This window comes from Ischnura elegans, chromosome 11 (assembly GCF_921293095.1).
Source record: "Ischnura elegans chromosome 11, ioIscEleg1.1, whole genome shotgun sequence".
NCBI lineage: Eukaryota > Metazoa > Arthropoda > Insecta > Odonata > Coenagrionidae > Ischnura > Ischnura elegans.
In genome coordinates, this window is record NC_060256.1 from 41,299,589 (window position 1) to 41,322,923 (window position 23,335).

The window sequence follows — 23,335 nt, forward strand, 5'->3', positions numbered from 1 at the left end:
TCCTGTAATTTAACCAACAACTTATAACCCTTGACAACCCTGTGGCTTATTTCTTTTAATTAAAAATTAGCAATTGATTAATTCATTAACTTCAGGCACTTTGTTGCATCATTATCCTTTGCAGAATGTAATTAACCTCTAACCACATCCCCCTCAGACCAGAACCCAATAACTTACTTTTCTTACTTACAGTCCAATCAAAGGATATATGATGATGACATGACCACCACTCCTTCAATATTCTTCCCCATATCAACCAAAATCACCGACAGGTAGGTTCCCAAAATGCTTGTAATTACACATCAAGCCTCATTATGAATTTATATCCATGACTTTCCATCTAACTCAGTTTTCAGGCAATCAAACAATTAGGGCTACTTATCACAATATGCATATACATCTAATAAAGCACATTTCCTTTCAGTGTAATTAGAAATGAAAACATTTGAAGAAATAAGGATGCATTACAAATTATTTTAGGACAAATTATGCAAATATTTTGAGCTAAAAACCTTTTAATAAAAACTTGGCATCATTCATAAATGAAACCCTTATCCAGTGCAGACATTCTCACATATAATTTTGACCATTTTTTTGACTGAACTTTAGAAAAAAAACATTTTGCTCCCACTTATAAGATAGATATCCTCAAATGGACACCTTAATCTAATTCAAAATGAGATACAGTCTCTAAATCAGAACATTAACATAGCACAATAGTGAAACACATTGGTTATTTCAACTATGAGGACCAAAGTTTCTATTCGAAGGTCAACATAAACAAAAAAAATAATGGTAATTATTTCAGCCTCAGTATATAAAACCAGAACAGAGGAAATATGAGAAGACTTCACTTGTCAGAAGATATATTTTCCATTGCACACAAATTACCATTAACCGAACCAAATATGTATATGGTGACCAGCAAAATGATTTTGAGAAATTTTTTACTTATGCCACACATTTGTTAATAAGGTTGTAATGAAATGTTATAACTTAATTTTGACTGATAGCGTTTCACACATCCTTTAAATTTGTGACTCAAAATAATGTACAATCACTGGGAAAATAATGGTAATTCTAAAAGGACGTGAACATAATCAATAATGCATCAAAGGATGGAGGTATTTTAAGTATAATGCTGATGAAATCAGTTCTAAATAAATAAAAATGAGCAAGAAAATAAAATTTCACTTAAATAGTAGTCTCCAGTTAAAGAACAAAATTTTAATTATTGAATCATATGCCTCCAAAAATGTACCACAGTAGAGTGAACAGGATTTATTTCTGCTAAGTACTGAAAAATCATCATTTCACATGATTTTATCACCAATTTTTCTGAATACAAGCAATGTCCTCATTGCTTTTTAACTCAAAGTTTGATCTGAATGATCACATATGGCACCAATTTAGGTAGATTCTATACATCTTTTAAATGAATTTTGACATTAAAAACATCACTCAATGAATAAAATGTTGATTGAGTTTCTAGTCATCATAAAGTCGGAAACTTATGAATTGACAACTTAATTTTTGACAATATCCTAAAAAAATTTCAACCACACCAAAAACAATCACATGAAAATAGCTCCTTAGCATCACACTCACACATGCACTCAAAACACATTTATTTTAAGGGTTGCATAACATAGTAATGGTAGTTTTTTTTATAAACATCATTTTCTGCACCGAAAAATACCATTACTCCCAATTTACGTTGTACAAATCACTCCAGTCCTCTGTAAGAAATGATCCATGAGACCTTAGCTGATTTAATTGATGAAGACTTGCCTGTAGGTAAAATTATCCAGAATGATAACTATAACACTGGCTTCTTTTCCCCTTAAAATCTCCAGCAGTATATTGGCCTGCCTTATGCATCCCAAGTCCTGATAACGAATAAGGCAAAACCACATTTCTGAATTCAGTACACCAGTCTTTACCTGGAAATATGTTGGCACTGAAAAATACCTACACTGGCACACTCAATGTCATATCCATGCCAGCATTCATATTCATGACACTCTGCATCTATGAACCACTGATAACTTTGTTCTTCAAAAAAGAGTAAATCCCTGAGTATAAGCTTGAAACATATCACACAATAGCGTACTGTTCGTACAGCAACTCTCTCACTCGATAATATTCTTCAGATAGGCATCCTTCGAGAACAACACGCCCGGCCTCATGCTACAGAAAAATGAAAGGGAAAGACATATTAAACCAACAACCTTCAGTTCTTTAACCCCTCAAGTGTGACAGGCATTTAATTAATTCAATTAAAATTAAACAAACGAGGCGGACCAAACAAACTTGAGGCTCAAGGTGATGACACAAGGAGAAGACAGAGAGAAGGCAGTGAGCTTATAAGGAAGATATCGTATCTCAAGCTAAAGTAGCTGACCCTTCTTAATATCTCACAAGCAGAAAAGGCAGCAGTTTTCAAGATAGTGCAGTTGAAGAAGGGTGTTGATTTTTTTAGATCAAATTCGTCAACACCCTGGTTTAACACAGAATTTCATCGAAACACTAAAAGAAAGCCTGAAGGCATAAAATTGATATGAATACTTTATTGGAAAGGAAAAAAATTTCTTCAAACAGTAAAGCAATTATTTTTAATTGAAAAAACATTATGTGATGGAGAAAACATAATAGATGCAGAAGTTCAGGAGTTACTGGGTACGCATGACGTCGTTGAGGGGTTATGGGATGGGTAGACTTCCTCTTATTTTCGAGTCCATATTTTTTTCTTTGATTCTTAGTTTGATTTTTAATTTAGCACATACCGTATAAGCGTTTGTAAAAGGCGCACCCCTATTTTGAGCATCGAAGCTATAAAGAAAAAAAAATTTGTGGCATTTTTTTATCTTATCGTGCCGTGTTGCAGACGTATGCCTGGAATTTTGATAACTGCGGCGGTAATAGCAGCATAAGAGGGAGTAGAAAGAGTTCCGATCCTCTCTTCGCACACGCCATTACTCTACGATGCTAGTCCTACGCAGGAACAACTTTTGTTTAAAAGCTCTTGCAGGAGTATTGCAATAGAATTGCAGCCGTGGAAAATTTTAAGGCAAAACACAACAGGCACATAGCATGAACCTTCCCAAGAGATTGGACCACAATCAGGGCAATCTCAGCGCCGTAGGATAATACCTGACGTATGAGACCTAACGTCTAAGAATTGGGTGAAGAAAAGGTGCGCCTCTTACACACGCTTATACGGTATGTTGTTTAATTTTAAACGGGTAAGAAGAGCCTTCAATATGCAACAGAAGGGGTCAGCTTTTTTAATCCATAGTACATAGATATGTATCTACCTGAAGTCAGGATTATTTGTATCCATAATTTGTTTTACGTACAAACAATGCCATGACACTAATCTTTGTAATTCACATTTCTTAAATAAATTTTCTCTCTTTGAAGGAGAATAAAAATCTAAGCAAATGTTAATGAAATTTGAATATGGATTAAAGTAAATAGGGATGTTAACACTACTTATTAAACAGCTATGATAAAGGACTTTCAACATTAAAGCACTACCTCCCTAGCACTGCCTAGAAATGCTCAGAAAGGAAAAAATGAATAATTTTAATTCTGTAAAGTCTATTATTATTACTTTCACAAAGTTAGATTGATAGAAATTTCAAAATAAAATACTTAGAATGTGACACATTGTGACCATATGTCCGGTATTTCGACCGCTGAGCAATAACCCGAGCAGGGGATGATCGCATGTGTGTGAGGAGTGCGCCTGTGACTGTGTGTGTGTGTGTGTGGGTAGAGTGCCATTCCTTGGGCATGAGATATGTGATTCACGAGTGTTATGTGTTGGTCAGTGCGGACCGATGGTTGCCCCACTCGACGGATAGGCACAGGTGAAACCCCCTCTCACCTCAAAACCCCTATCCCCAGTGCATCATTCCCCTCCACATGAATATAAAACCACGGAGAGAGCCTGGAGAGAAATCCTAGCCCGGTCGACGGGGAGAGAACAATAGTGGTGACGTGCCGGATGGTCGTCATTTTGGGGGGTGACCAGAGAGTGCTGTTGGAGGACGAGAGTGTTCTACGGAAAAGCCTGAATCGAAGCGAGATTGCAGACAAGCGACAGACGGGACCAACACCCAGAGGTCGGGAGGAAGACAGCCCTCGATCCCGCGGACACTTGGGTCCAACTCGTCGCATCATCGACGGCTTCGACGGCTCAGGCTCCGACAAACCGTAAGAACGTCACAGTTAGCGACTCGTCCCCGTACTTGTTCGCCCAGACCCGAAGTACTTCCCAAATTGTGTAGCCAGAATATTGGTTCTCTCTCTCTGTCCCGGTGCACCGTATCTTTCAACAAACTATTGACTCAGTGTCAGAAATATTATTAAGTGTAATCACGAAAGCAGACTAAAGACTTGATTTGGGCATATTGTAAACTCAGCCCACATATCCTATAAATCACGAATTGTTCTTTTTGTTTTTGGAGGGGGGGTAATTGAATCATATCATACTGTGCATTTTTCGTTCACCTCATCTTCATCAGGGTAATTAATTTCGATAAATGTGTGTGTATGTTATGCAAGTGGAAAATATATTTTTTTTGTGTTTCAAAGTATTTAACAATGGTTCGATCATTCCGTACTCGGGACTATTGATGCCCTCACCACCCTATAAAGTATGTGGCGTTTCATGTTCCGTCACAACATATTTCAACAAGAGTGTGGACAAAAGGCATGAATTGGAAAAATTGATTTTTTTCTGGAAAGAGTCGAAAAGGAAAAGTTGTAGAACTAAATCAAAATAAGGCCCATAAAGTTTGAGAACTCCAGGTTTACCCTTGACTCTCACTGAATGAATTTTTACAGACAGGGGGGTTGAAAATCTTCAAATACATAATTTTATAGCGATTCCAAAGTTAGCATACATACAGCCCACAATTCAAAGCCTTAGTGGAGTCAAATTTACTCAAGAAATAAATATGCATTTAAGTTTTACTTTCTTACCCTTCTAACAGCAAGGATGCCTCCACAACACCATAAAACTCCTCCAGAGAATTCGGATGGTATTCCATGCTTTATTAACACCTGCTTGAAGTCAGACAGTTTCAGCTCATTTATGAACACAGTTTGATGACCAGGAACCTGAAAATACAATATAAATGCTCAACAAGGAAAAAATGTATAACTATTAATTCTACATATTGTCTGCTACTAAATTTAGATAGAAATTAGATTAGATAGAATTAAGACATCCGAGGCACCTGGGACCTTAATCAGCATTTTCAAGATAATATGTAAATTAATGATTGTGAAGAGTATTCAGAAAAGTAGATCAATGTTTTTAACTCACCTGATTGGCTGCAAGAGGCTCCAGAGTATATATTTGGTCTGTCTTCAAGATGTCTGCAATGAAGAAATCAATAAAGCATTAAGGTATGTATATATATTGATTTTTCCAAGCATTTTTTAAATAAATAACTGCCAAAACTCCACAACAATCTGTTTTTAATTTGGTGGAAGTTTTACGCGGTTACACCACTTCACGCATCTTTTAAAATCCTCTACTCCTTATCTATTAGAACAATCCATGCTGGTTCAACACAAGTGCATACATAAATAGAATTAAAAAGTAAATATTAACAAGAACTTTGACAAGATGCCAACAATTTAGATAGAAAGAAACACAGATAATTTAAGAACATCATATTTTTAACAAATAACAATACAAAGAGTAATTTGTGATACGTGACTGAGCAGAATCTATGAGCTAATGGTAGACTTTGCCACCACACCTAAGAAAAGACTGGCAAAACAATTTTTTGTACATGAATGAGAGAGGTTTAAAAAATTCTGCTTTTAAGGTTTTTAATTCTTTAATCACATCCATAATTCCATCATTTATCAGTTGAATAATTTAATCGTAATTATATAATTTTGGGAATCATTAAAACTAACTGGGTGTAAGAAAACTGAAGAATTTGGGAACTGACAAGTCATTTTCAGGGAAGCAGGAGAAATTATTAAGCATACTTACTTTTCTTCTCACTACTCATTTTGCTGTCTTCTTCATCCTCTTCCATTGGCCTTGCATCACGCTCACCCTCGGTATCTGCTATTTGAGCATCCAGCCATGAAACTTCTGCCTCCTTGCCTTTCTTGAATTCCAATGATGACACTAGAGCATCTGTAAGCCTAACCTGATAATAGAAAATTGAAGAAAAATATCTTTCATCAAGGAGATGTCGATGCTGTTCTAAGGTATTTGTAGGAGGTGACTGACACTCTGATGTCTTTAGCAGCATGAGGTAAGAGTATGGTAGGTACCTATTTGGAGGAGGCGACCGACAGCTGAGATCATTTGCACCATGAGGGAAGGGTATGGAAGGAAGGATGGAGAGAAACCCGGCGTCGGCTTTTGCCTGCTCTTAACGAAAGGCGCCTAGGGGACCACGGCTTAACGTCCCATCCGACGGACGGAGTGTTACGCTCGAAATGTCTCCGCACAACACTCAAGCAGGGATCGGGCAGTCTCTGAAAATTCTCTGCCACTGCCAGGATTTGAACCCGGGCCCGCCAGGTGGGAAGCCAACACTCTAGCTACCACACCAACCCGATCCCCCATGAGGCAAGAGCATGGAAAGAAGGGTGGAGAGAAACCTGGTGTTGGTATTAGCCTGCTCATAACAAAAGGTGCCTGGGGGATCACAACTAAACGTCCCATCTGGTGGATTGAGTGTTGCGCTTGAAATGTCCTCCACACAACATTCAAGCAGGGATCGGGCTGTCTCTGAAAACTCTCTACCACCGCTGGGATTTGAACCTGAGCCCACGGTGAGGGAAACCAACACACTAGCCACCACACCAATCCGATCCCCCTCAAATTATTATCATTTATTGACAAAATCAGTGATATTTGTGAAGAAAACTATACAACAGAAAACAAAACGGCACCCAGTAAAACAAATTAAAAACATTGAATTAACAGAGCAATGCATGAAGATTGGATGGGACATTTACTATGGCCACCTTCAAAAACAGGAGTCATCAGTGAAGTAGGCCAACACACTCCTGCTTCTAGGATTATTGCACAATGAATTTTAATGTCTCTACCATATTACCAACAGATACAAGCGTCATTAATTGTTTCAAATCTAGAATGAAGCAAATTATATACACAAAACAGTATTACTCTATTGAAGAATGTATACAAGTCCAAATGACCCATTTTCCCTCTATACTGTAGATACTGTGTATTGTCATATGAACAAGACTGTTTTAATTACTATTTTGTTAATTAATTAATTAAATTTAATTGATTAATTTTTTAACTATTCTGATATAATAATATAAATTTTAGTGATATTGTAAATTTGATGACTCATATACAACATACACAATGATTTCAGGACAATATAGATTATTAGAGTCAAACCTTAATGAGAGGGCACTGGGTAAGTGAGACACCTCTATAAGTGACATTCATTTCCACTTCCCATCATTCTTCCCCTTGAAAGCCTCTTTAAGTGAGAATCAAGGAACCACTATAAGTGAGAGATTTATTGGTCAACTTCAGGCAGGAAAATGTGGGAAAAACTTCAGGTGGGAATCTCGTTCTTCGTGAATTACTCACCCACAAATTCCTACCACACACTTTGACGGAAGAGAGAAAGATAGAGTGATATTTTTTCAAAGAAAATTTCAGAAGTTTACATAGTTGCATCTTCAAATCCATCGAATCAAGACGTGCTGTTGTAGAGACATTTCAAAACGGTAATCTATTTTTGATAAGAGTTATGAGATCAAAAAACAAAAATAATACCAAAAGAGAACCTCAAAAGACACCAACAGATTTATTTAAATAAACATTGCAGATAATTTAAAGTTTATAAATAATTATAGAGATAATTAGTACATAATTGTGGATTCCTATCACTCTCCTCATTCTACTCCCTAATTTGTACCTCTATAAGTGAGGGAGGTTATGCCCAACCCTTTTTAAGCAAGAAACTGCGTAATTGAAAAACCTCTATAAGCGAGAAAGAATACCGCTCCCTTGAAGTCTCACTTATCAAGGTTCGACTGTTAAATTATTACCAAGAAACATACCTGGTAGATGTGTGTTTCTGTTGTAGCATCCACCACTTCTCCCCTGGCAGGAGCAAAAACCCTGCCAATGCCACCTCCATCCTTCCCGTCCATGCCATCTTCTTCCCCCGCCCACTGTCGACAATGAGCTGCCATTGCAGCCGTTGCCTCCTTGGTCCCTCTCACTAGAATTATTCGCCTAGGTTTGAGCTGAGCTAGAATCTTTTGCAGAGACTCCCCATCTGAACGACCTTCAAAGTCAATGAACTGCACCTGACAAGCCACTCTAATAGTCCTGATGGATGCTATACACTTTGTTGGAACCTCAGTGATGTCAGCAGTAGTCACAACTGAAACAAAGGCACGAAAAGATAAGTCTGGTCCATGAATTGATGATGTGAACATTCACAAGCATTTTGTAACAGCAATGTGACACAGAATGACCATAAAACAATTATTCTTTACATTTTCATCGTAAGTTAATCAAACCAACTTCGGGTTTCAACAAAATTATCCCTTTATCAGGACAAAGTTTTGTTGAAAAAAACATGACAAGCAAAACACCTGTTTTTGTGTACACCAAGCGGTACATAGATGAGGCCTTCAGTCTGTCTGGTAGAAGGTTGATTCATGCTGTGAATTCGCCTGTTTTTCAATCTGTTTTCAAAAATTTTGCAGGGAGGTGAAGAGAAATACATTTTTTTCCATTATTTGCTATGAAGTGCTTTCTCTTGCAAGGGATACCATTGGAAAATTTTGTATTGGAAAGATTAGATGATCAGAAATAAAAATTTTGGTCAACATTGCCTTAACTACAGCTCATTTCATCATAAAATTTGGATTGTTATACTGCCATCAAAGCAAATGGCAAGTTTAGTAATGCCATTTAAACATGACTGTGGAGCCCTCTGCTTCCCTAAACATAAGTGCTCATCAATCCTCTATTAGTCTGCACTGTTTTGCTGGTATACATGTGTCAAACAGTGTTTGGGTGGAATAGAGTAAATGGCACATTCCACAGACACAAATTAAGAGAAGGATAGAGCATTCAAATAGTGGAGGCCTGCATCTAAACACAAAAGCTGGTCACACTCTGCCAAGGTACATAAGTAGTGGTACGTACCCATTTTCCCTTTACCCCCTCAAACCAGAAGTAGGGTCCCTAACAGGGTCGACTGACCAGGGTTTCCAGCCAGCAGCCAAGGAATTATGAAAGAACACAATTGAATGATTGCCTCCTATCATAATTCCTTCCCAATCGTTTACCAAGCAAAGCAAGGATCCACTTTCTCAGTGTCGACCAGCTCGGCTAGAAAACAGGTGACAAAGGCTTTTGTGATGTGAATTGGATATAACAGCTAAATACACACCTGGGATTTCTTCTTCCTTTATCTCAAAATTTTCTTTATTATCCTCTGCTTCAGGGTTCACTTCAACCATTTTATAATCTTCTGGCCTATGATAAAACGAAAAATTTTAATTGTCGATAAACAATAAAAAAAGAGATAAAAACTATTTGTTTCACTTATGTGTATCTTATATTAACATCATGCCTGAATTAATACTTATAAAGAAAACACTGAGAATTGTAGCAATGGAATGGCATGAATTAGAGCAGACTTTCGTCAGTTCACGGGACCAAAAAGTCGAAGGTTCGTAATAACGAAGTTCATATGAACGTTTCTTTTAGGAATCATCGAAAAAAATAGTATATTATAAACATGATTAAATTATGTGCAAATACATACAAACAGGACAATTCGTTTCAGTTTCTCAATAGAAGAATGTGGCATGATGCAATCGAGGGTTGATATCTTCCCGAATACCGTAAGTCCTCAACATATGAACTAGATGCATTTCAAGACCTTGTTCGTAAGTTAATAAACCTACAGTCCGGCCACCGAGAGTTGTCTGATGACAGGCTGAATGGTGTAGGTCGGGGTAGGGGGCAAGGTTGCCAGGTAAGGAAGGGAAATGCATACTTCACTCGTAAACAAAAGGGTTCTGTGAAAAAAGGAGATCTGGAAGGATAACGAGATCCAGAAGGGACAACGAGCGTGAAGGACCCAAAGGAAGAATCACTTGTTTTGGTGATTCGAAGAAAGGGCTTGTTTTGGTGGATCAGGCTTATTTTGGTGCTCCATCTGCATTTGACAACGTTGTATGACGAGGCAAGGGTGTGAGGTACGTTTGGGGGACAGCGATTGGCTGCAAACCGTGCTGGTGCAGGGTTTTCCGCCCCTCCTATTTTGCCGTCATCGGACAACTCTCCCCGGCCTGACTGTATGCAAGGAATCGCGGAGTACGGTTATCCTGCATAATGCAACACTGCATCACAATTGTGTGCTAACTCACGATTGTGACGAACTGATCTAGCTGGGCGTGCGACGCACCCACAGTTGAAAAAATAGCTCCCCGCGGTAAAGTAGAATGGGCAGAGCACTGAACAGTTCCTAAATTCACACTGGATTCAATGATACTTTGTTCAGATTGTTCCCAAAGTGGGAGTTCCTCTACGCCACACCGTGCAGCGTCGGCCAAATCGAAAGGTGCCAAATTCGAAATTTGAAATTTTTAAATGCTCGTATCTCTGAAAGTTCGTAAATCGAATGTGCGTAGGAATAGGACTAACTGTACGTCCAATTTAAGAGTGGTTATGAGTGGGTCACCATGACTCCACAGGAATGAAGCTTTTTATATGATGTTGCATGCACACTCAATAAAGAACCATGACTGACACTCTTGGGCACAGTACACAAGAAGAACTTAAACATGGTGTGATTGTTAAAACTTAGCGTAATGTATATCCACCTAAATGCCATTGCTTATTCATGGAAATTTGTAATAAAGTTCATTTTCTTACCGCCAGGACCGGGACTGAAATTCTTAATTTCGTTACAACAAAAATTTTGTAATAACGTTTCTTAAACTATAGCTTGGATAGGCCTTTTCGTTGGGACCAACGATTTGCTTCGTAAAAAGGAGAACTTAGTAATAACGTTGTTTGTATTAATGAGAGTCTATTGTATTTATTTTCCAGTCCCCAAAAACCTTAAAACACATACCTGATTATTTCTCCATACTCATCAAATTTGACCTTTTCTTCATAGAATGGGAACATTGGATGTTGTTTTTTACTACTCTTGAAGAAAAACCCTCCACTAATAGGAGTAGTTATCTTCCCACCACCAACTGATCCCAAAACTGCACCACTGAGGTCAGCACCATGCTCCGTCTTCACCATGAGATCATGCTTCGTAATGTCCATTTCATCCTCAGACTCATCACTGGAATCCACTACTTCCCTAGATAAACAAATTGTTAATTTCAAAATTAATATTCTAGCACAATATGGAATGAATGAAATAAAAAAACTTATTATTGACATTAATGGAAAAACATATAGCAAAAAAAACTTTTAAGAAAAAAATACAGAACAATAGTTACTACACTTACAGATGAAATATGTATCTTACTTTGCCAAATTAACTTTCCTTCTAACTCGTGGAAAGTATACCTAATTATTCCATAAATGCCGGAAATTTTTTCTTTTAGCTGCACAAAATTAACTATCTATAAAATTAAAATACCTTAATGGAATATTAATGATGATTATAAGAAAGACAATTAAAATTCAAGCATTGAGAGGAATCCAGCACAACAAGGTTGGCAAGAATAGACTGAAAAAGGTAAATCTGGACATTAACAGGAATCTAATTACAAAATGTATCAACATTAAAGGCCTTTTACATACCCCCTGTCAGGCCTTCGGCTTTCCTTTGCCTCACGTTCCTTACGCAGATATTCCTCCAGCTCAGCTCCTTCAAGACGAACACGCCTCTTGATTTCAAGGGTCATAGGTCGTCCACCACCGCCATTCTCAATAAGTTGTCTTGAAAGGGTACCAGGTGAAGTCCTTAATGAAAAAATGATGCATCAAATATTAAAATTTTTTATGTTGACATCAAGGGAACATATTATGCAATAAAATACTTAAAATTTACACTTTTGAAGGTGCACAAAAGTTGATTCCTTCCATCAAATTTTATTAACACATCTGATGTAGCTAAATCACTACGAGTCAAACTATCAACTATACCATTGTGATAAGAAGAAAATATGGTATGGTCCCAGAACAAAACTTAATCATTGTGTGGCCAAAAATAGAAATTCTCTGAAAGCGCCTGCCTAATATAATAGTAGGGGACAACTCTGCACCAAGTTCACTTGTGCCTCGGTGCATTCTGCAGGGAGGGGCTGAGCAGGTAAACAGTCTTGTAATCCCCTCCCAGGATTCAGAATGGAAATTCAGATCAGTTGGCAAAATTATTTCATTGTACCATTGGGCTACTTTGCAGTCTCTACTCTTTATATATCTACCCCAGCATATCCTTGCATTAATACTAAAAAATGTAATTGCAAAATATTCATCTATTTAATGAAATTACCAGCAAAAACCCTTTAATAAATATTGATTGGAGGGAACACTGCATGCCAAATGCAGTTTCTCCCAACCAGACAACAAAAGAAAGTGTAATAACACTTCAATACTTCACAATAAATTGTTACACAATAGACTTCTACTTGAGACTTTAGCAAGTGCACAAAAAAACCTTGGAAACTTACAAAGGGTTTTTTGTGCACTTGCTAAATTAGTGAAAAACAACATGAATACTATTTTATCAAGAAAGCATCATGATTACCATGCCTCCATGATTATTTATGCATCAAAATATAAAGTTTACAACTCACCTATTTGTAATTATAATACTGTTTAAAGGATTAGAACACCACTGCAAAAACAGATCCCTAGAAAAACCACACTCCATATCCGGCATGCTGGCAAGAACAACCTAGAGATATGAAAAAATATTTCATGTAAAGTTTATTTATGGCCAATAAAACAGAATTTTAAAATGATTTTCTATGAAAATAAGTTATGTACAATAAATCAGGCACAGGAGATATAGAATTTAATCAGAATCAGACAGGTTAAATAGCACAAATATTGGTCAAAAAAATATTATAATAACCCTTCTTTTCTTTTACAATAAACAAACCATTGTTTTACTTCACAGTCACAATCAATTTTTATTATTGCTGACAGAAGGATGGATTTAAAATGGCAAACCCAAATTACGTTACAAGGGTATGCCAACAATATTTCACCAACCCTCTCTTACCTTGCAACAAGGAAGGTTATAGGTGGAGAGATCCCCTTAGATGGATGGTCAAGGGACTTACATCAATGTTGCTTCAATAAATTATTAAATTCTTAACTTGCATTATCAATGTAGCCTCTGAACAATAAGTATGCACATAACAATTCTGACTTTTAACACTTACTAATGAACAAAGATCTCAAGAATGGATATACTGAAGGAAAGTGTCACTGAATAGTTTCCAGGATAGAACATTCTTGTTCATTTATTAAAAATCTTTACTTTGTCATGTGTGTCATGCATATATACCAATAAAAATAGCAACATGAACACCAATAAATACAGTTAAAATTGGTTATAACGGCATCGGCTGTAACGTCAACTCGGGTTTAACGTCACATTTTATACAGACCAACCAAAATTGAACATTTAATGTTGTACGAAAACCTGTTTATATCGTCAACATATATTGCGACGCTCGGGTATAGCGTCAAAAATTTTGCGATTCTTAGGTTGCAAAAGTGGTAGTGTGATTGTATTATGTCCCAAAGGTCATAGAAACCATGTCTAGAAACACCAAAAGCAAAAACAGGTCACAAGCTGGACGTTGAGCTGGTGACGGGATGCAACACTTTTGTTTAATTGGTGTCTGGACATATTCCAACGTACGAGTAGATTTCAATAAACATTGTTGTATATAGCAGAACATTTGCGATTTTACTTCGTCCTTTCACTCAGATTTAAGGCTGCTTTTTTTATAACGTCACTCGGATATAATGTTAACAATCTTCTGGTCCCTTTGATGATGTTATAACCAAGTTCCACTGTATACAAAAACATTTTAAATGAGGTAAAAATCTTACTTTTGGACTAGGAACACGGCCAAGCTCTGCTATGCTGTGACAAAGCTGTAGATGCCTGAACTGGAATGGGTTATTCCTTGCGCCCTCAAATGTGCGCATCAGCTTATCACTCATCCACTCAATCTAAAAAGTAAGAATAAGCATGTTGGAAAGTTTGAATAAATTCAGAAAAAAGTACATGGAATGAAAACGTTACATTAAAAAATAAATAATATAAAAAACAAATGATTAAAATTATATTTTGTACATTTGAATATCATGTATTTAAGATGAAAAGGTTAAACAGATGGGTAAACCATCACAGTAACTAATAATTACTTGTAATTTGACATTTCCCAGAGCTAAGTAACAAATTTGTTGGAAGTTTACACTTCCCCAGTGAATGAATGAATATACATGAAATTTTCTTGGGCTCATCACCTGGTGGAAATTTCAACCACTTTATAAATCTTTACTGTGGGAGTTCAATTACGAAAACTACTTTGTGAAACATTATCTTTATGCATTTAGGAGGTAAAGTAAACCCCTGTAATATGTCTATTGTTTTCATCTTTGATATTGAGAAGAACGTAAACATTGACCCCAAATATTGGGTGGGACATTTCTCACTGCCTGATGCCCACCAGGCATAAAGTGAATCTATTAAACATATCTAAGGTAAAACCACCAGTAGTTGACACCTTAAGGATTTATATGTCTGTTTGTTAACATTACTTAAACCGAATTCACTGTAGGGGAAACTTAAAGTTACTGATAGCTGTACAAAGTATTCCTCTATCGTACTGTCACAAGAATAACATTAATAAAATGAATGTGATTTATTATTATTTTTTTTTTTGTTAACGGGCACAGGTCTAGTAGTTGACACCAAGCGAAAACAAGAATATTTAGTAGTTGACACATTTTATTTTCAGTAGTTGACATACTTTATAAAACTCTTTATTTCAATACACTCTTTATTTATTGACACTCTTTAGTAGTTTACATATGTTTTAAATGAGAAAAGGTTTAATAAATGAATTTTTGCCTACTTTGTATGAATACAGGGATGAAATGAATGATAAAAGTTGTAGAAAAATACAAAAATTGAATGTTAACGTATTACATAACTTAGGCTCATTCTCTAGTTAATTAAGTTAAAAAAAATGAATATAAATTGTGCTAAGCTATCAGAATGCAAGAAGTTAATCCCATAAAAATTCAAGTTCCGGGACTGAGTAAACACTTCTCGTGGTACTCATTTTTAAAGGCTCGTCAATGTGGTATAATACAGTTTCCCATTCGTAGTCCAATTTATCCTCTTTTTCTGGCCATTTCCAGAGTCTCCCAGATTTTTTCATAGCTGTAATAGTAGCAGCTGTTTCACAAACATCAGTTATAACCCCCGGAAATAACTCTTCTTCATAAGAAAAAACTACATACTCCCCTACTTTCCTCTCTACTGGTTTCTTTAGGTTTTTCTCATGTATGTTTTCCTCATCGCTCTCATCTTTAAAATCACTGTCTGATGGCACCTCTTCTATGCCAGAGTTAGAGCTGTCTTTGTAATGAAGCACCCGCTTTGCAGTCCTTTTCTTATGCTGCCGAACTTTATCTTGTTTCGCTCTTTCTTTTTCATCTTTTTTCCTTTGTCTCTCGGCAGCACGTTCCAGTTTTCTTTTTTCTAATTCTTCCTTTTTTGCCAACTTCTTTCTAAAATAATCTTGACACAGCTGTCCTGAGACAATGGCAGGCATTTTCTCCTTCATTGATCGTTTTTGTTTTGGTTCATTCTTGTCTTTCTGGAAAAAAAAGTGTCTTTTGAATGGGCTGGGGATTTCTGCAGATACTTTAGAAGTTCCAGCTTGACAAAGATCAGTATGATTAATACTATCTCTAGCAGGCTTATCGATACAAGTAAGGTTGTTCGTTCCAGATGGCATATTGTAATCATCAGTGGTATGATAAGTGGACTCATCGATAGCACTAGGAGTGAGTGTTGCAGATGACAGGTCCCCATCCACAATGCTTAGGTTGTCTGGCTCATTAGTAGCACCAGATGCATTTAACAAATTACTTTCCAGTTCTAATTTTGTCTTCTGCCACAGTTCAAAGAGTGAAATATCTTTTTCCTCCAACTCTTTATTTGTATCCCTGTTACAAAATATTTTGAGCTTGCTTTCTGGAATACTCTCATTGAGAAATCGAAGTCCTTCTTTTAAAAATTGTCCACGTTCTTTGGCTTTTGTGACTTGATTATCACCTTCAATGTTTAATGGGAGAGTGATAGCTTCTGGGTTCCATGGAAACAATCCACATTTTCTAAAACCATTTTCCAGGATAGTCACTTGTAGCACATTGTCTATAACTTCTTTCAAAAGTTTTGGAAATTCTTTCTTCTTTAAGACTGGAGCCTCCAAATTGGATAACCTCCATTCATGTACTTTCTTCTTCCAGTGCTCTTTAAGAGTCCTGAAAACCGAAACATCCATCGGTTGCAAGAGATGCGTCGCATTTGGGTACAGTGCAATGAGAATGATGCCACAGCTGCTTCCATTACCTCTTGAGTATAATTTCTAAAATTTCCCTTTGTTGGAGGCATCTGAAAATGAAAGAGGGAGTAATTCAGAAGTTGACACATTGTAACTCCAATAGTTGACACCCCCTGTCAACTATTGGATACAATACTTTGAAAATGTTTTAGAGGTTATAATACACAGTTCAACAATGTAAGCAGTTAAATAACACTCAAATAAAGCAGAATTATTAAATTATATTACTCCTGAGTAGTTGACACACGGTGTCAACCACTCAATACTATGTCATCTAAAGTTTCAGTAGTTGACATGATGCCAAACAGCCATTTTTTTTTAATTTACAGGTTATTTTGAAAACTGTTTGTATACTTTAGAGTCTAAAACAAAGTATTAAACATCTCCTTAATCAAAATTATAATTGGTGTTTAAATTTTCAATGCTTACCTTTTAGCTTGTTCTTAGCAAACTCCACAACGAAATCACATTAATCAATTGAAAAACATGGGCTGTTGTCATCAGATGATTGTGGTTAGACTGCTGTTAAAGATGGCGGTACAGTAGTTCACATACACACCACTAGAGAGCTACACTACACAGACAGAAAAATATTAATCATCTGGCACCTTTATTCCTCTTGTTATTGTATTTTTTTATTATAAGTGTCAACTACTAGTGCAGTGTCAACTACTGGTGGTTTTACCTTACTATATTTTAAAATATTAAGTATTTATGTCTATTACAGTTACTCATTTAACACAAACCCTTAGAGTTTCCTAAACTCACCTGAGATTTGGCAAACTCCACCACATTGTAGCTGACGTTGTTGAGAAGGGCAAGGGAGTATGCCAGTAAACCAGAGTCTTTATTCCTCCATAACTGATCCAGCATGTGAGCTAACTCAAGCACTCGACCAGCAGTATCAACAGCCAATAAAACATTCCCATTATTACGAAGCGTCTGCAATATGTTGGCTGAAAATTAAATACAACCAATTAACTTTATGGCTACTTCACGCATTATAGATTGGGAAATTGATAGGTAAATTTAATTATACGTAATAGGGTTGTCTTAAGATTTGGCAAGCAATAATTACGAAAACTTTATAACACAGAATGATGCAACTGTTGTGATGCTTCCCATTTATACCTTTCAGGGTGAAGTTTCTAGTTGCGCATATAGGTTGTGGCTTCCTCCAAGAGAAATTTGTACTCTTATCAAATTTAATACTTGACTTTTTCTTGTACAACAAAACTGAGGATGTTTTTAGCAGATAGCAGCATTTACCCAATAAAAACCATAAGAATATTAGCATTAAGGTCAAAGAAGGCATACCTCAACATTTTACTTTAACAAATATTGACAGCCTTGCATAGAGAAAACCAACTTCAAATTAATTAAGATTGTACATTAGGTCTCTCATTGTAATGAAAACCTGAATGTGAACTATTAATTATCATCTGCGGCTCTGTCCAATAATGATATCCAGATTTGCCCCCATGCACCTGTTAATATTTCTTCTTCTTACTTTCATAATTTCATGAATAATACCCATACTTTTTAGATGACGGATTTTAATGTTAGTCACTTACTCATCAATTTTTCATCACGAGTCCTCCGCCTGGCTTGCTGATAAGTAGCATTGTATGCATCTGTTATTAGTAAAGAGGGCCTTTGAAGTCGTTCAAGTTCACATCCATTCAAGTGTCTTTCCTTCTTGTGATTAAAGTCAGCTGCATACACAATGTCTTCTTCACCAACCTTGACTATTTTCCAAATTGTTCCACCGATCATATGACCAGCTGGCAGAGGGGTAATAGTTAAACCATAACCCTTCCCTGAGAAGACATTAATAACAAGAAAATTAGCGATTCCTCATCACTTAAATGGCTATGACTAACAAAAAAATGTTACTCAAGAGATACATTATTAGGTATCTATCAGTTTGGAATTTTGAGGCACAATTTTACCTTTCATTGGAACACTCTGATTATATTTAAGTTGTACTATTTTGTCAAATGCGGCATCAACATCATCCAGTGTAAAGAGATCAAATTCTTCCATGTTATGACGGGACTAGAAAGAAGCATAAATTGGGTATAATCTTAGAATCAAAGCACACTCCGCGAGTTTAATTAAATAATGTGAGCATAAATTAATAGATTACCTGGTATAAATCATACATGAACATTTGTCCCATTTTGTAGACAGGAATAGTGGCATAAATGGGGCAATTCAACCCACACTTTCCAACCATGTATGGTAGAGCTCCCAGATGAAGAGGGTCCGGATATGATAAAAGAACGGCGTCTATTTGGTTAACATACCTGGGAGACAAATTTTTTTCAAGTTTTCAACTGTAAAATTATCGACTGTGAAGATAAACAAAAAGATGCGACCTTCTATCGATGAATTTACTAACTGTACCACCACGTCATCAGAATAAAAAGGATGAAAAACATTAGGTTTGATAAGATCTCCCATTTAAGAAATCTTGGCTCTAGGCATTTGCTACAGTATATATCACTTTACTCACTTCTTAAACACATATTAAAACTGAACGCCATTAATAAATTCCGATCCCACAGAATTCTCCATTCCAAGAACCAAAAATGCTTTAATATTACTACACCATGAGCCAAGTGCTTTAGACACAATTGAAATACAATACACTGAAAAGATTCGCTATAAAGAACGAATACAGCCCGGTTGCACATGCCACATTTTCAAGCGGTTATCCCAAATTGTCATGCATTAATAAGGTACTCCATAGCTTTCGTAGAATTTTTTAATGGATATGCAATCTGGACCTATTTTAAAAGAGTGGAAGGGTAAAATGAACAACCTGCGTAATTCCTTGATGAAATCTTGATCAAATGTTTCGTCCCAGCCGCAATCCAATAAAAACCGAAATTCATCGACTTGCAGAATATAACAGGGAGGAGACTCATCCATCGCCCCCGATATCGCATGAAGTTTGATAATTGATGTCATCTTGCTTGATACAATCCTGTCACCGAAAATAACCGAAGAAATTGAGATAATCACTCTACGATGCAAACAATCAAAAATGCCGAAATATGCTATTTGCGATACCTTTCACGGATTTTCCGTAGAGTAAGCAAAAAATCTGCGAGAAGTACATGCAATAATAAATGTCGATGATCTTATAACATTATTTTCGGTCTTTATACTGCTGTAAATGATTTCATTCCGAAAGCGGCTACCATTCAAGCAGTCAAAACATACAAACAGATGACGCACGAACGTTATTCACGTGTTGTACCGCCTTCATCTCAGATCCCCTAGATGTCTCTACTCCAATAGCGGGAATACGAATCCAATTATTTCAGTGTGGAATGGAGTCCGTAATGGCATGTTATGATCGTTGGGAATCCCCTTCCGCTGTAAATGCAAAAGGCAACCTCTTTTAGGATCCTTGGATCTTGCCCTTTCCTTTCTTGTGGGTAAATTGACGTTCACGTTCTATAAATAACGATTGTCTCTGAAAAATTAATTTTTTGTACAATCTTAAAAAAACAGTGGATTACAGGATGAATTACGGACTTACAGTGCATATGCGACTTACTGTAATAAGGTAGTTTCCTTCATCAAAGAAAACGAAAGGCATCGGTTGCGATTCGTTACCCACCATTAGTGTATTCCTCATATACAAATTATTTGGTTTTAGAAATACCGGTTTTACAAATGGCAAGGGTCAATTTAATCTCATTTGAAAAAGGCCATATTGGCGCCCATGCGATGCCAATCCACGTGACGTCACAGGGACCTAGTTTCTATACGATAAGATAGGAGTTTTACACCGTCTGGGATTACCAATGCATTCATGAAGCACAGAGCTCAGGGAAACATGTCTTAATAATTACCTACTAAAAATGGCTAAGGTTGGAAAGTTTTCTCCGTTTGATAAGGTATTAATAATCCTTATTTAAGCCAAGCGCTACCAGCAAGCAGGGTACTCGGCTACCTGCTAGCATCCTGCGTCGTATCAGCACTCAGAGCCTCGCCCCAAGGTTACCTCACTTGCGGCAGCGGGAACCAGAACAACGTCACACTGAGATTACCCGCCATTCATACTTAGCCGTCGCGTTTTCGCATGCTTGAAAATTTTCACTTTATCACGAAAAATAGATGTCATCATTTAAAATCTATAGGCGTGAAATACGTACTCCAGGAGTAATAATCTTTTGATTTAGGCAATAAAAAAATTATAAGAAACAACCCTATTGGAGTTTAACTTATGAGCTCTTAAGGAAAAAATTCTAGGAGGAAGATTAATTGACCTAGCATTATAGTAAAGCATCAACCTACATCATTTTTTTGTGCAGGGGGTAAACAGAAAGGAAAATCCTGAGGAATATGTACAATGTATCCCAACTCTTTGTTAATACCAGATATGTATAACTTTTTTTAAACTGAACTGGATGAAAATGAGGTTCGTCAAAATAAAGTTTGTCTCTCATCCTTAACAGACCTTGATTGAAGAACCACTATACATTTCTCATTATTTCTTTCAATTACATACCTTTACATACTTACAGAGCCCCACCTTCCCAGCAGCCCTCATCTTTCAGACCTGTTTTCTGGCTACATTTTTGCTATGTGAGGGTTGTTGGGGTTTCATGCTTGTGTCGGCTATCAGCCAGCAAGGTTGGCAGCCGTGAGAAGGCGCCGCTCATTTTTATGTGGTACCGGTTGGTACTGGTCGTGCAGTCACGCAAGTGATGTAACATATGTGACGGTTATAAAAGTTATTCGTTCCCACTTACGTGTATTTTTATTGCCCACATTAAGTTCCACTGCCAATCAGCCCACAATGGCTACCAAATGGCAAAGAGGAACAGGAGAGAAAAATGAAATGAAAGCATTTGTTTTAATTCTCTTTCTCCTTTAGAGCACATTAAAAAATTGTACACATCTTGAAAACTTCATTCACAATGACAAAGGTACCAGAGAAAAAATTTTATCAATACACCATTGCATACACAAAACTACAATACAAATCTCTGGTTGACAGGCATGAGAATTACTGAACATAAAATGAGTACATAGTGCTTCACAGAATATACATGTCGGATTAAAGGAGTTAGTAACCATAATAAACAACAAAAACTATAGAAATTCATAGCAGGTATGCCAAAATTGAGGAAGTTTGACAATGACTGGATTGTTCAACAACCACCTCATCTGGAGGTGGTACAGAGAAGTTTCTTACGGAAATTACTGTATTGTTTCTGATAAACCAATAACCTCAGCACAAATACAAATCAAAAAGTTGAAAAATGCATTATACCTGATAAATCTATCCACTTCTGTGCACACTTATTCTTCATATAGGTGAGCACATTCATTCTTTCAAATGTCTGAACATCTTACACACATTTGGATATAACAACATGGCATTCAGTTTCAATAGTTGGTAATGTACATATGACTGTTCATCACTAGAAGACATCAAGGCAAATTTAGCAACTCCTAACCTTCCGACTCAAAGAGGTTGACACAGGATTCTGTTGAAGGCACCTTAGCGTTGAGTACTTTTAGCTATTTGTTCCTTGAGCACCAAGATACTTTGCCTCTGCTCAGGAGGGAGCATTGATATCTGGTCATCTGAGAGCTGCAAAACTTACATGATGAGAGCAGCCTACATTTGGAGGAAAAATATTGATTCATAAATCTTTAACACATGTATTATTGTTAACAAAGTAAATAATTAAAATAAATCCAACTTACTAAACATAATCAATAGCCTGGGCAACGTGAGATTTCATATAACAGCAATGGGATATAGGTATGTAATAAGGAGATGAAAGGTAAGGATAATGAAAAGTTAAACATATCTTCATTCTTCCACTCTTTTCACAGAAAGAAAGAGAGAAAAATACATGAACTTCCTCCCATTAGCATAATCATACGTTACTTTCCTTCACGAGAATTTTATGTATATTGCACCTGCATGTTGCGCAAAAATGTTGGCCGCCGTACAACACGCAGTATAGCCCGTAAGGTGACGGAAGGGGGGAGAAGGTTAGAACTGTGGACTTGAGGGGAACGACGGTGATGGAGGGGAAAGAAGGGAGTGACAGTGGACTTGAGGGGAAGGCAGGTAACAGAGGGGGGAAGAGGGGAAGGGCAGTGTGGGATAGAGTGTGCGGGTGGACGGTTGTAGAAGGAAGTCTGGATTATAAAAGTGTGAAAATAAGTGTTTCTTGGTGTCATTACTAACATGCGTATCAAGAATGGCAGGACTGCACAGCTTGCTCATGGGACTGTGTTCTGCAACAACTAGTGATGGCATAAACGACTCTTTTTGGTGAGCTGCCTCACCGCTCACAGCACCCTTCAGAGTGCCGCTCGCACAGTGCGACTCAACAAAGTGTTTCTCGGTTTGGGGGAGGGGGAATGAGGGGTCATGAGAAAGGGAGGGGAAGGTGTAAAGGGGGGGGAGGGTTTGAGCAAACATTTAAAATGCAAAATTTCCATCATCACAATATGAAATATTTATTTAAAATTAATTTCATGTTGGCATTAAGAAACAAAATCTGGGAAACTTTCTTCCCTGAAAGTTTATTTCGTCTCTCACTGTCAGTGATAATTTGTCCAGCTTTAGAAAATATTCTTTTGCTGGGAACTGAGCTACCAATGACACAAAGCACCTTTTTTGCCATATTACACAGTTCGGGGTACTTTGATTTATGTTCAC

At 36.9% G+C, this 23,335-nt stretch overlaps 1 protein-coding gene across 1 annotated transcript; it reads right to left on the bottom strand.

Moving 5' to 3' along the window:
- Positions 1–497: 497 nt before the first annotated feature.
- LOC124167848 (probable cleavage and polyadenylation specificity factor subunit 2) lies at positions 498–19,875 on the bottom strand. The gene is made up of 16 exons (XM_046545892.1): positions 19,708–19,875; positions 19,457–19,621; positions 18,779–18,938; positions 18,582–18,687; positions 18,204–18,449; positions 17,398–17,585; positions 14,099–14,221; positions 12,826–12,926; positions 11,828–11,989; positions 11,139–11,378; positions 9,444–9,529; positions 8,095–8,423; positions 6,023–6,185; positions 5,339–5,391; positions 4,993–5,130; positions 498–2,190 (listed from the first exon to the last, which is right to left on the bottom strand). The coding sequence occupies exons 2-16, from the start codon at positions 19,603–19,605 to the stop codon at positions 2,098–2,100; spliced, it is 2,337 nt and encodes a 778-aa protein (XP_046401848.1). The 5' UTR covers positions 19,606–19,621; positions 19,708–19,875; the 3' UTR covers positions 498–2,097.
- Positions 19,876–23,335: the final 3,460 nt, after the last annotated feature.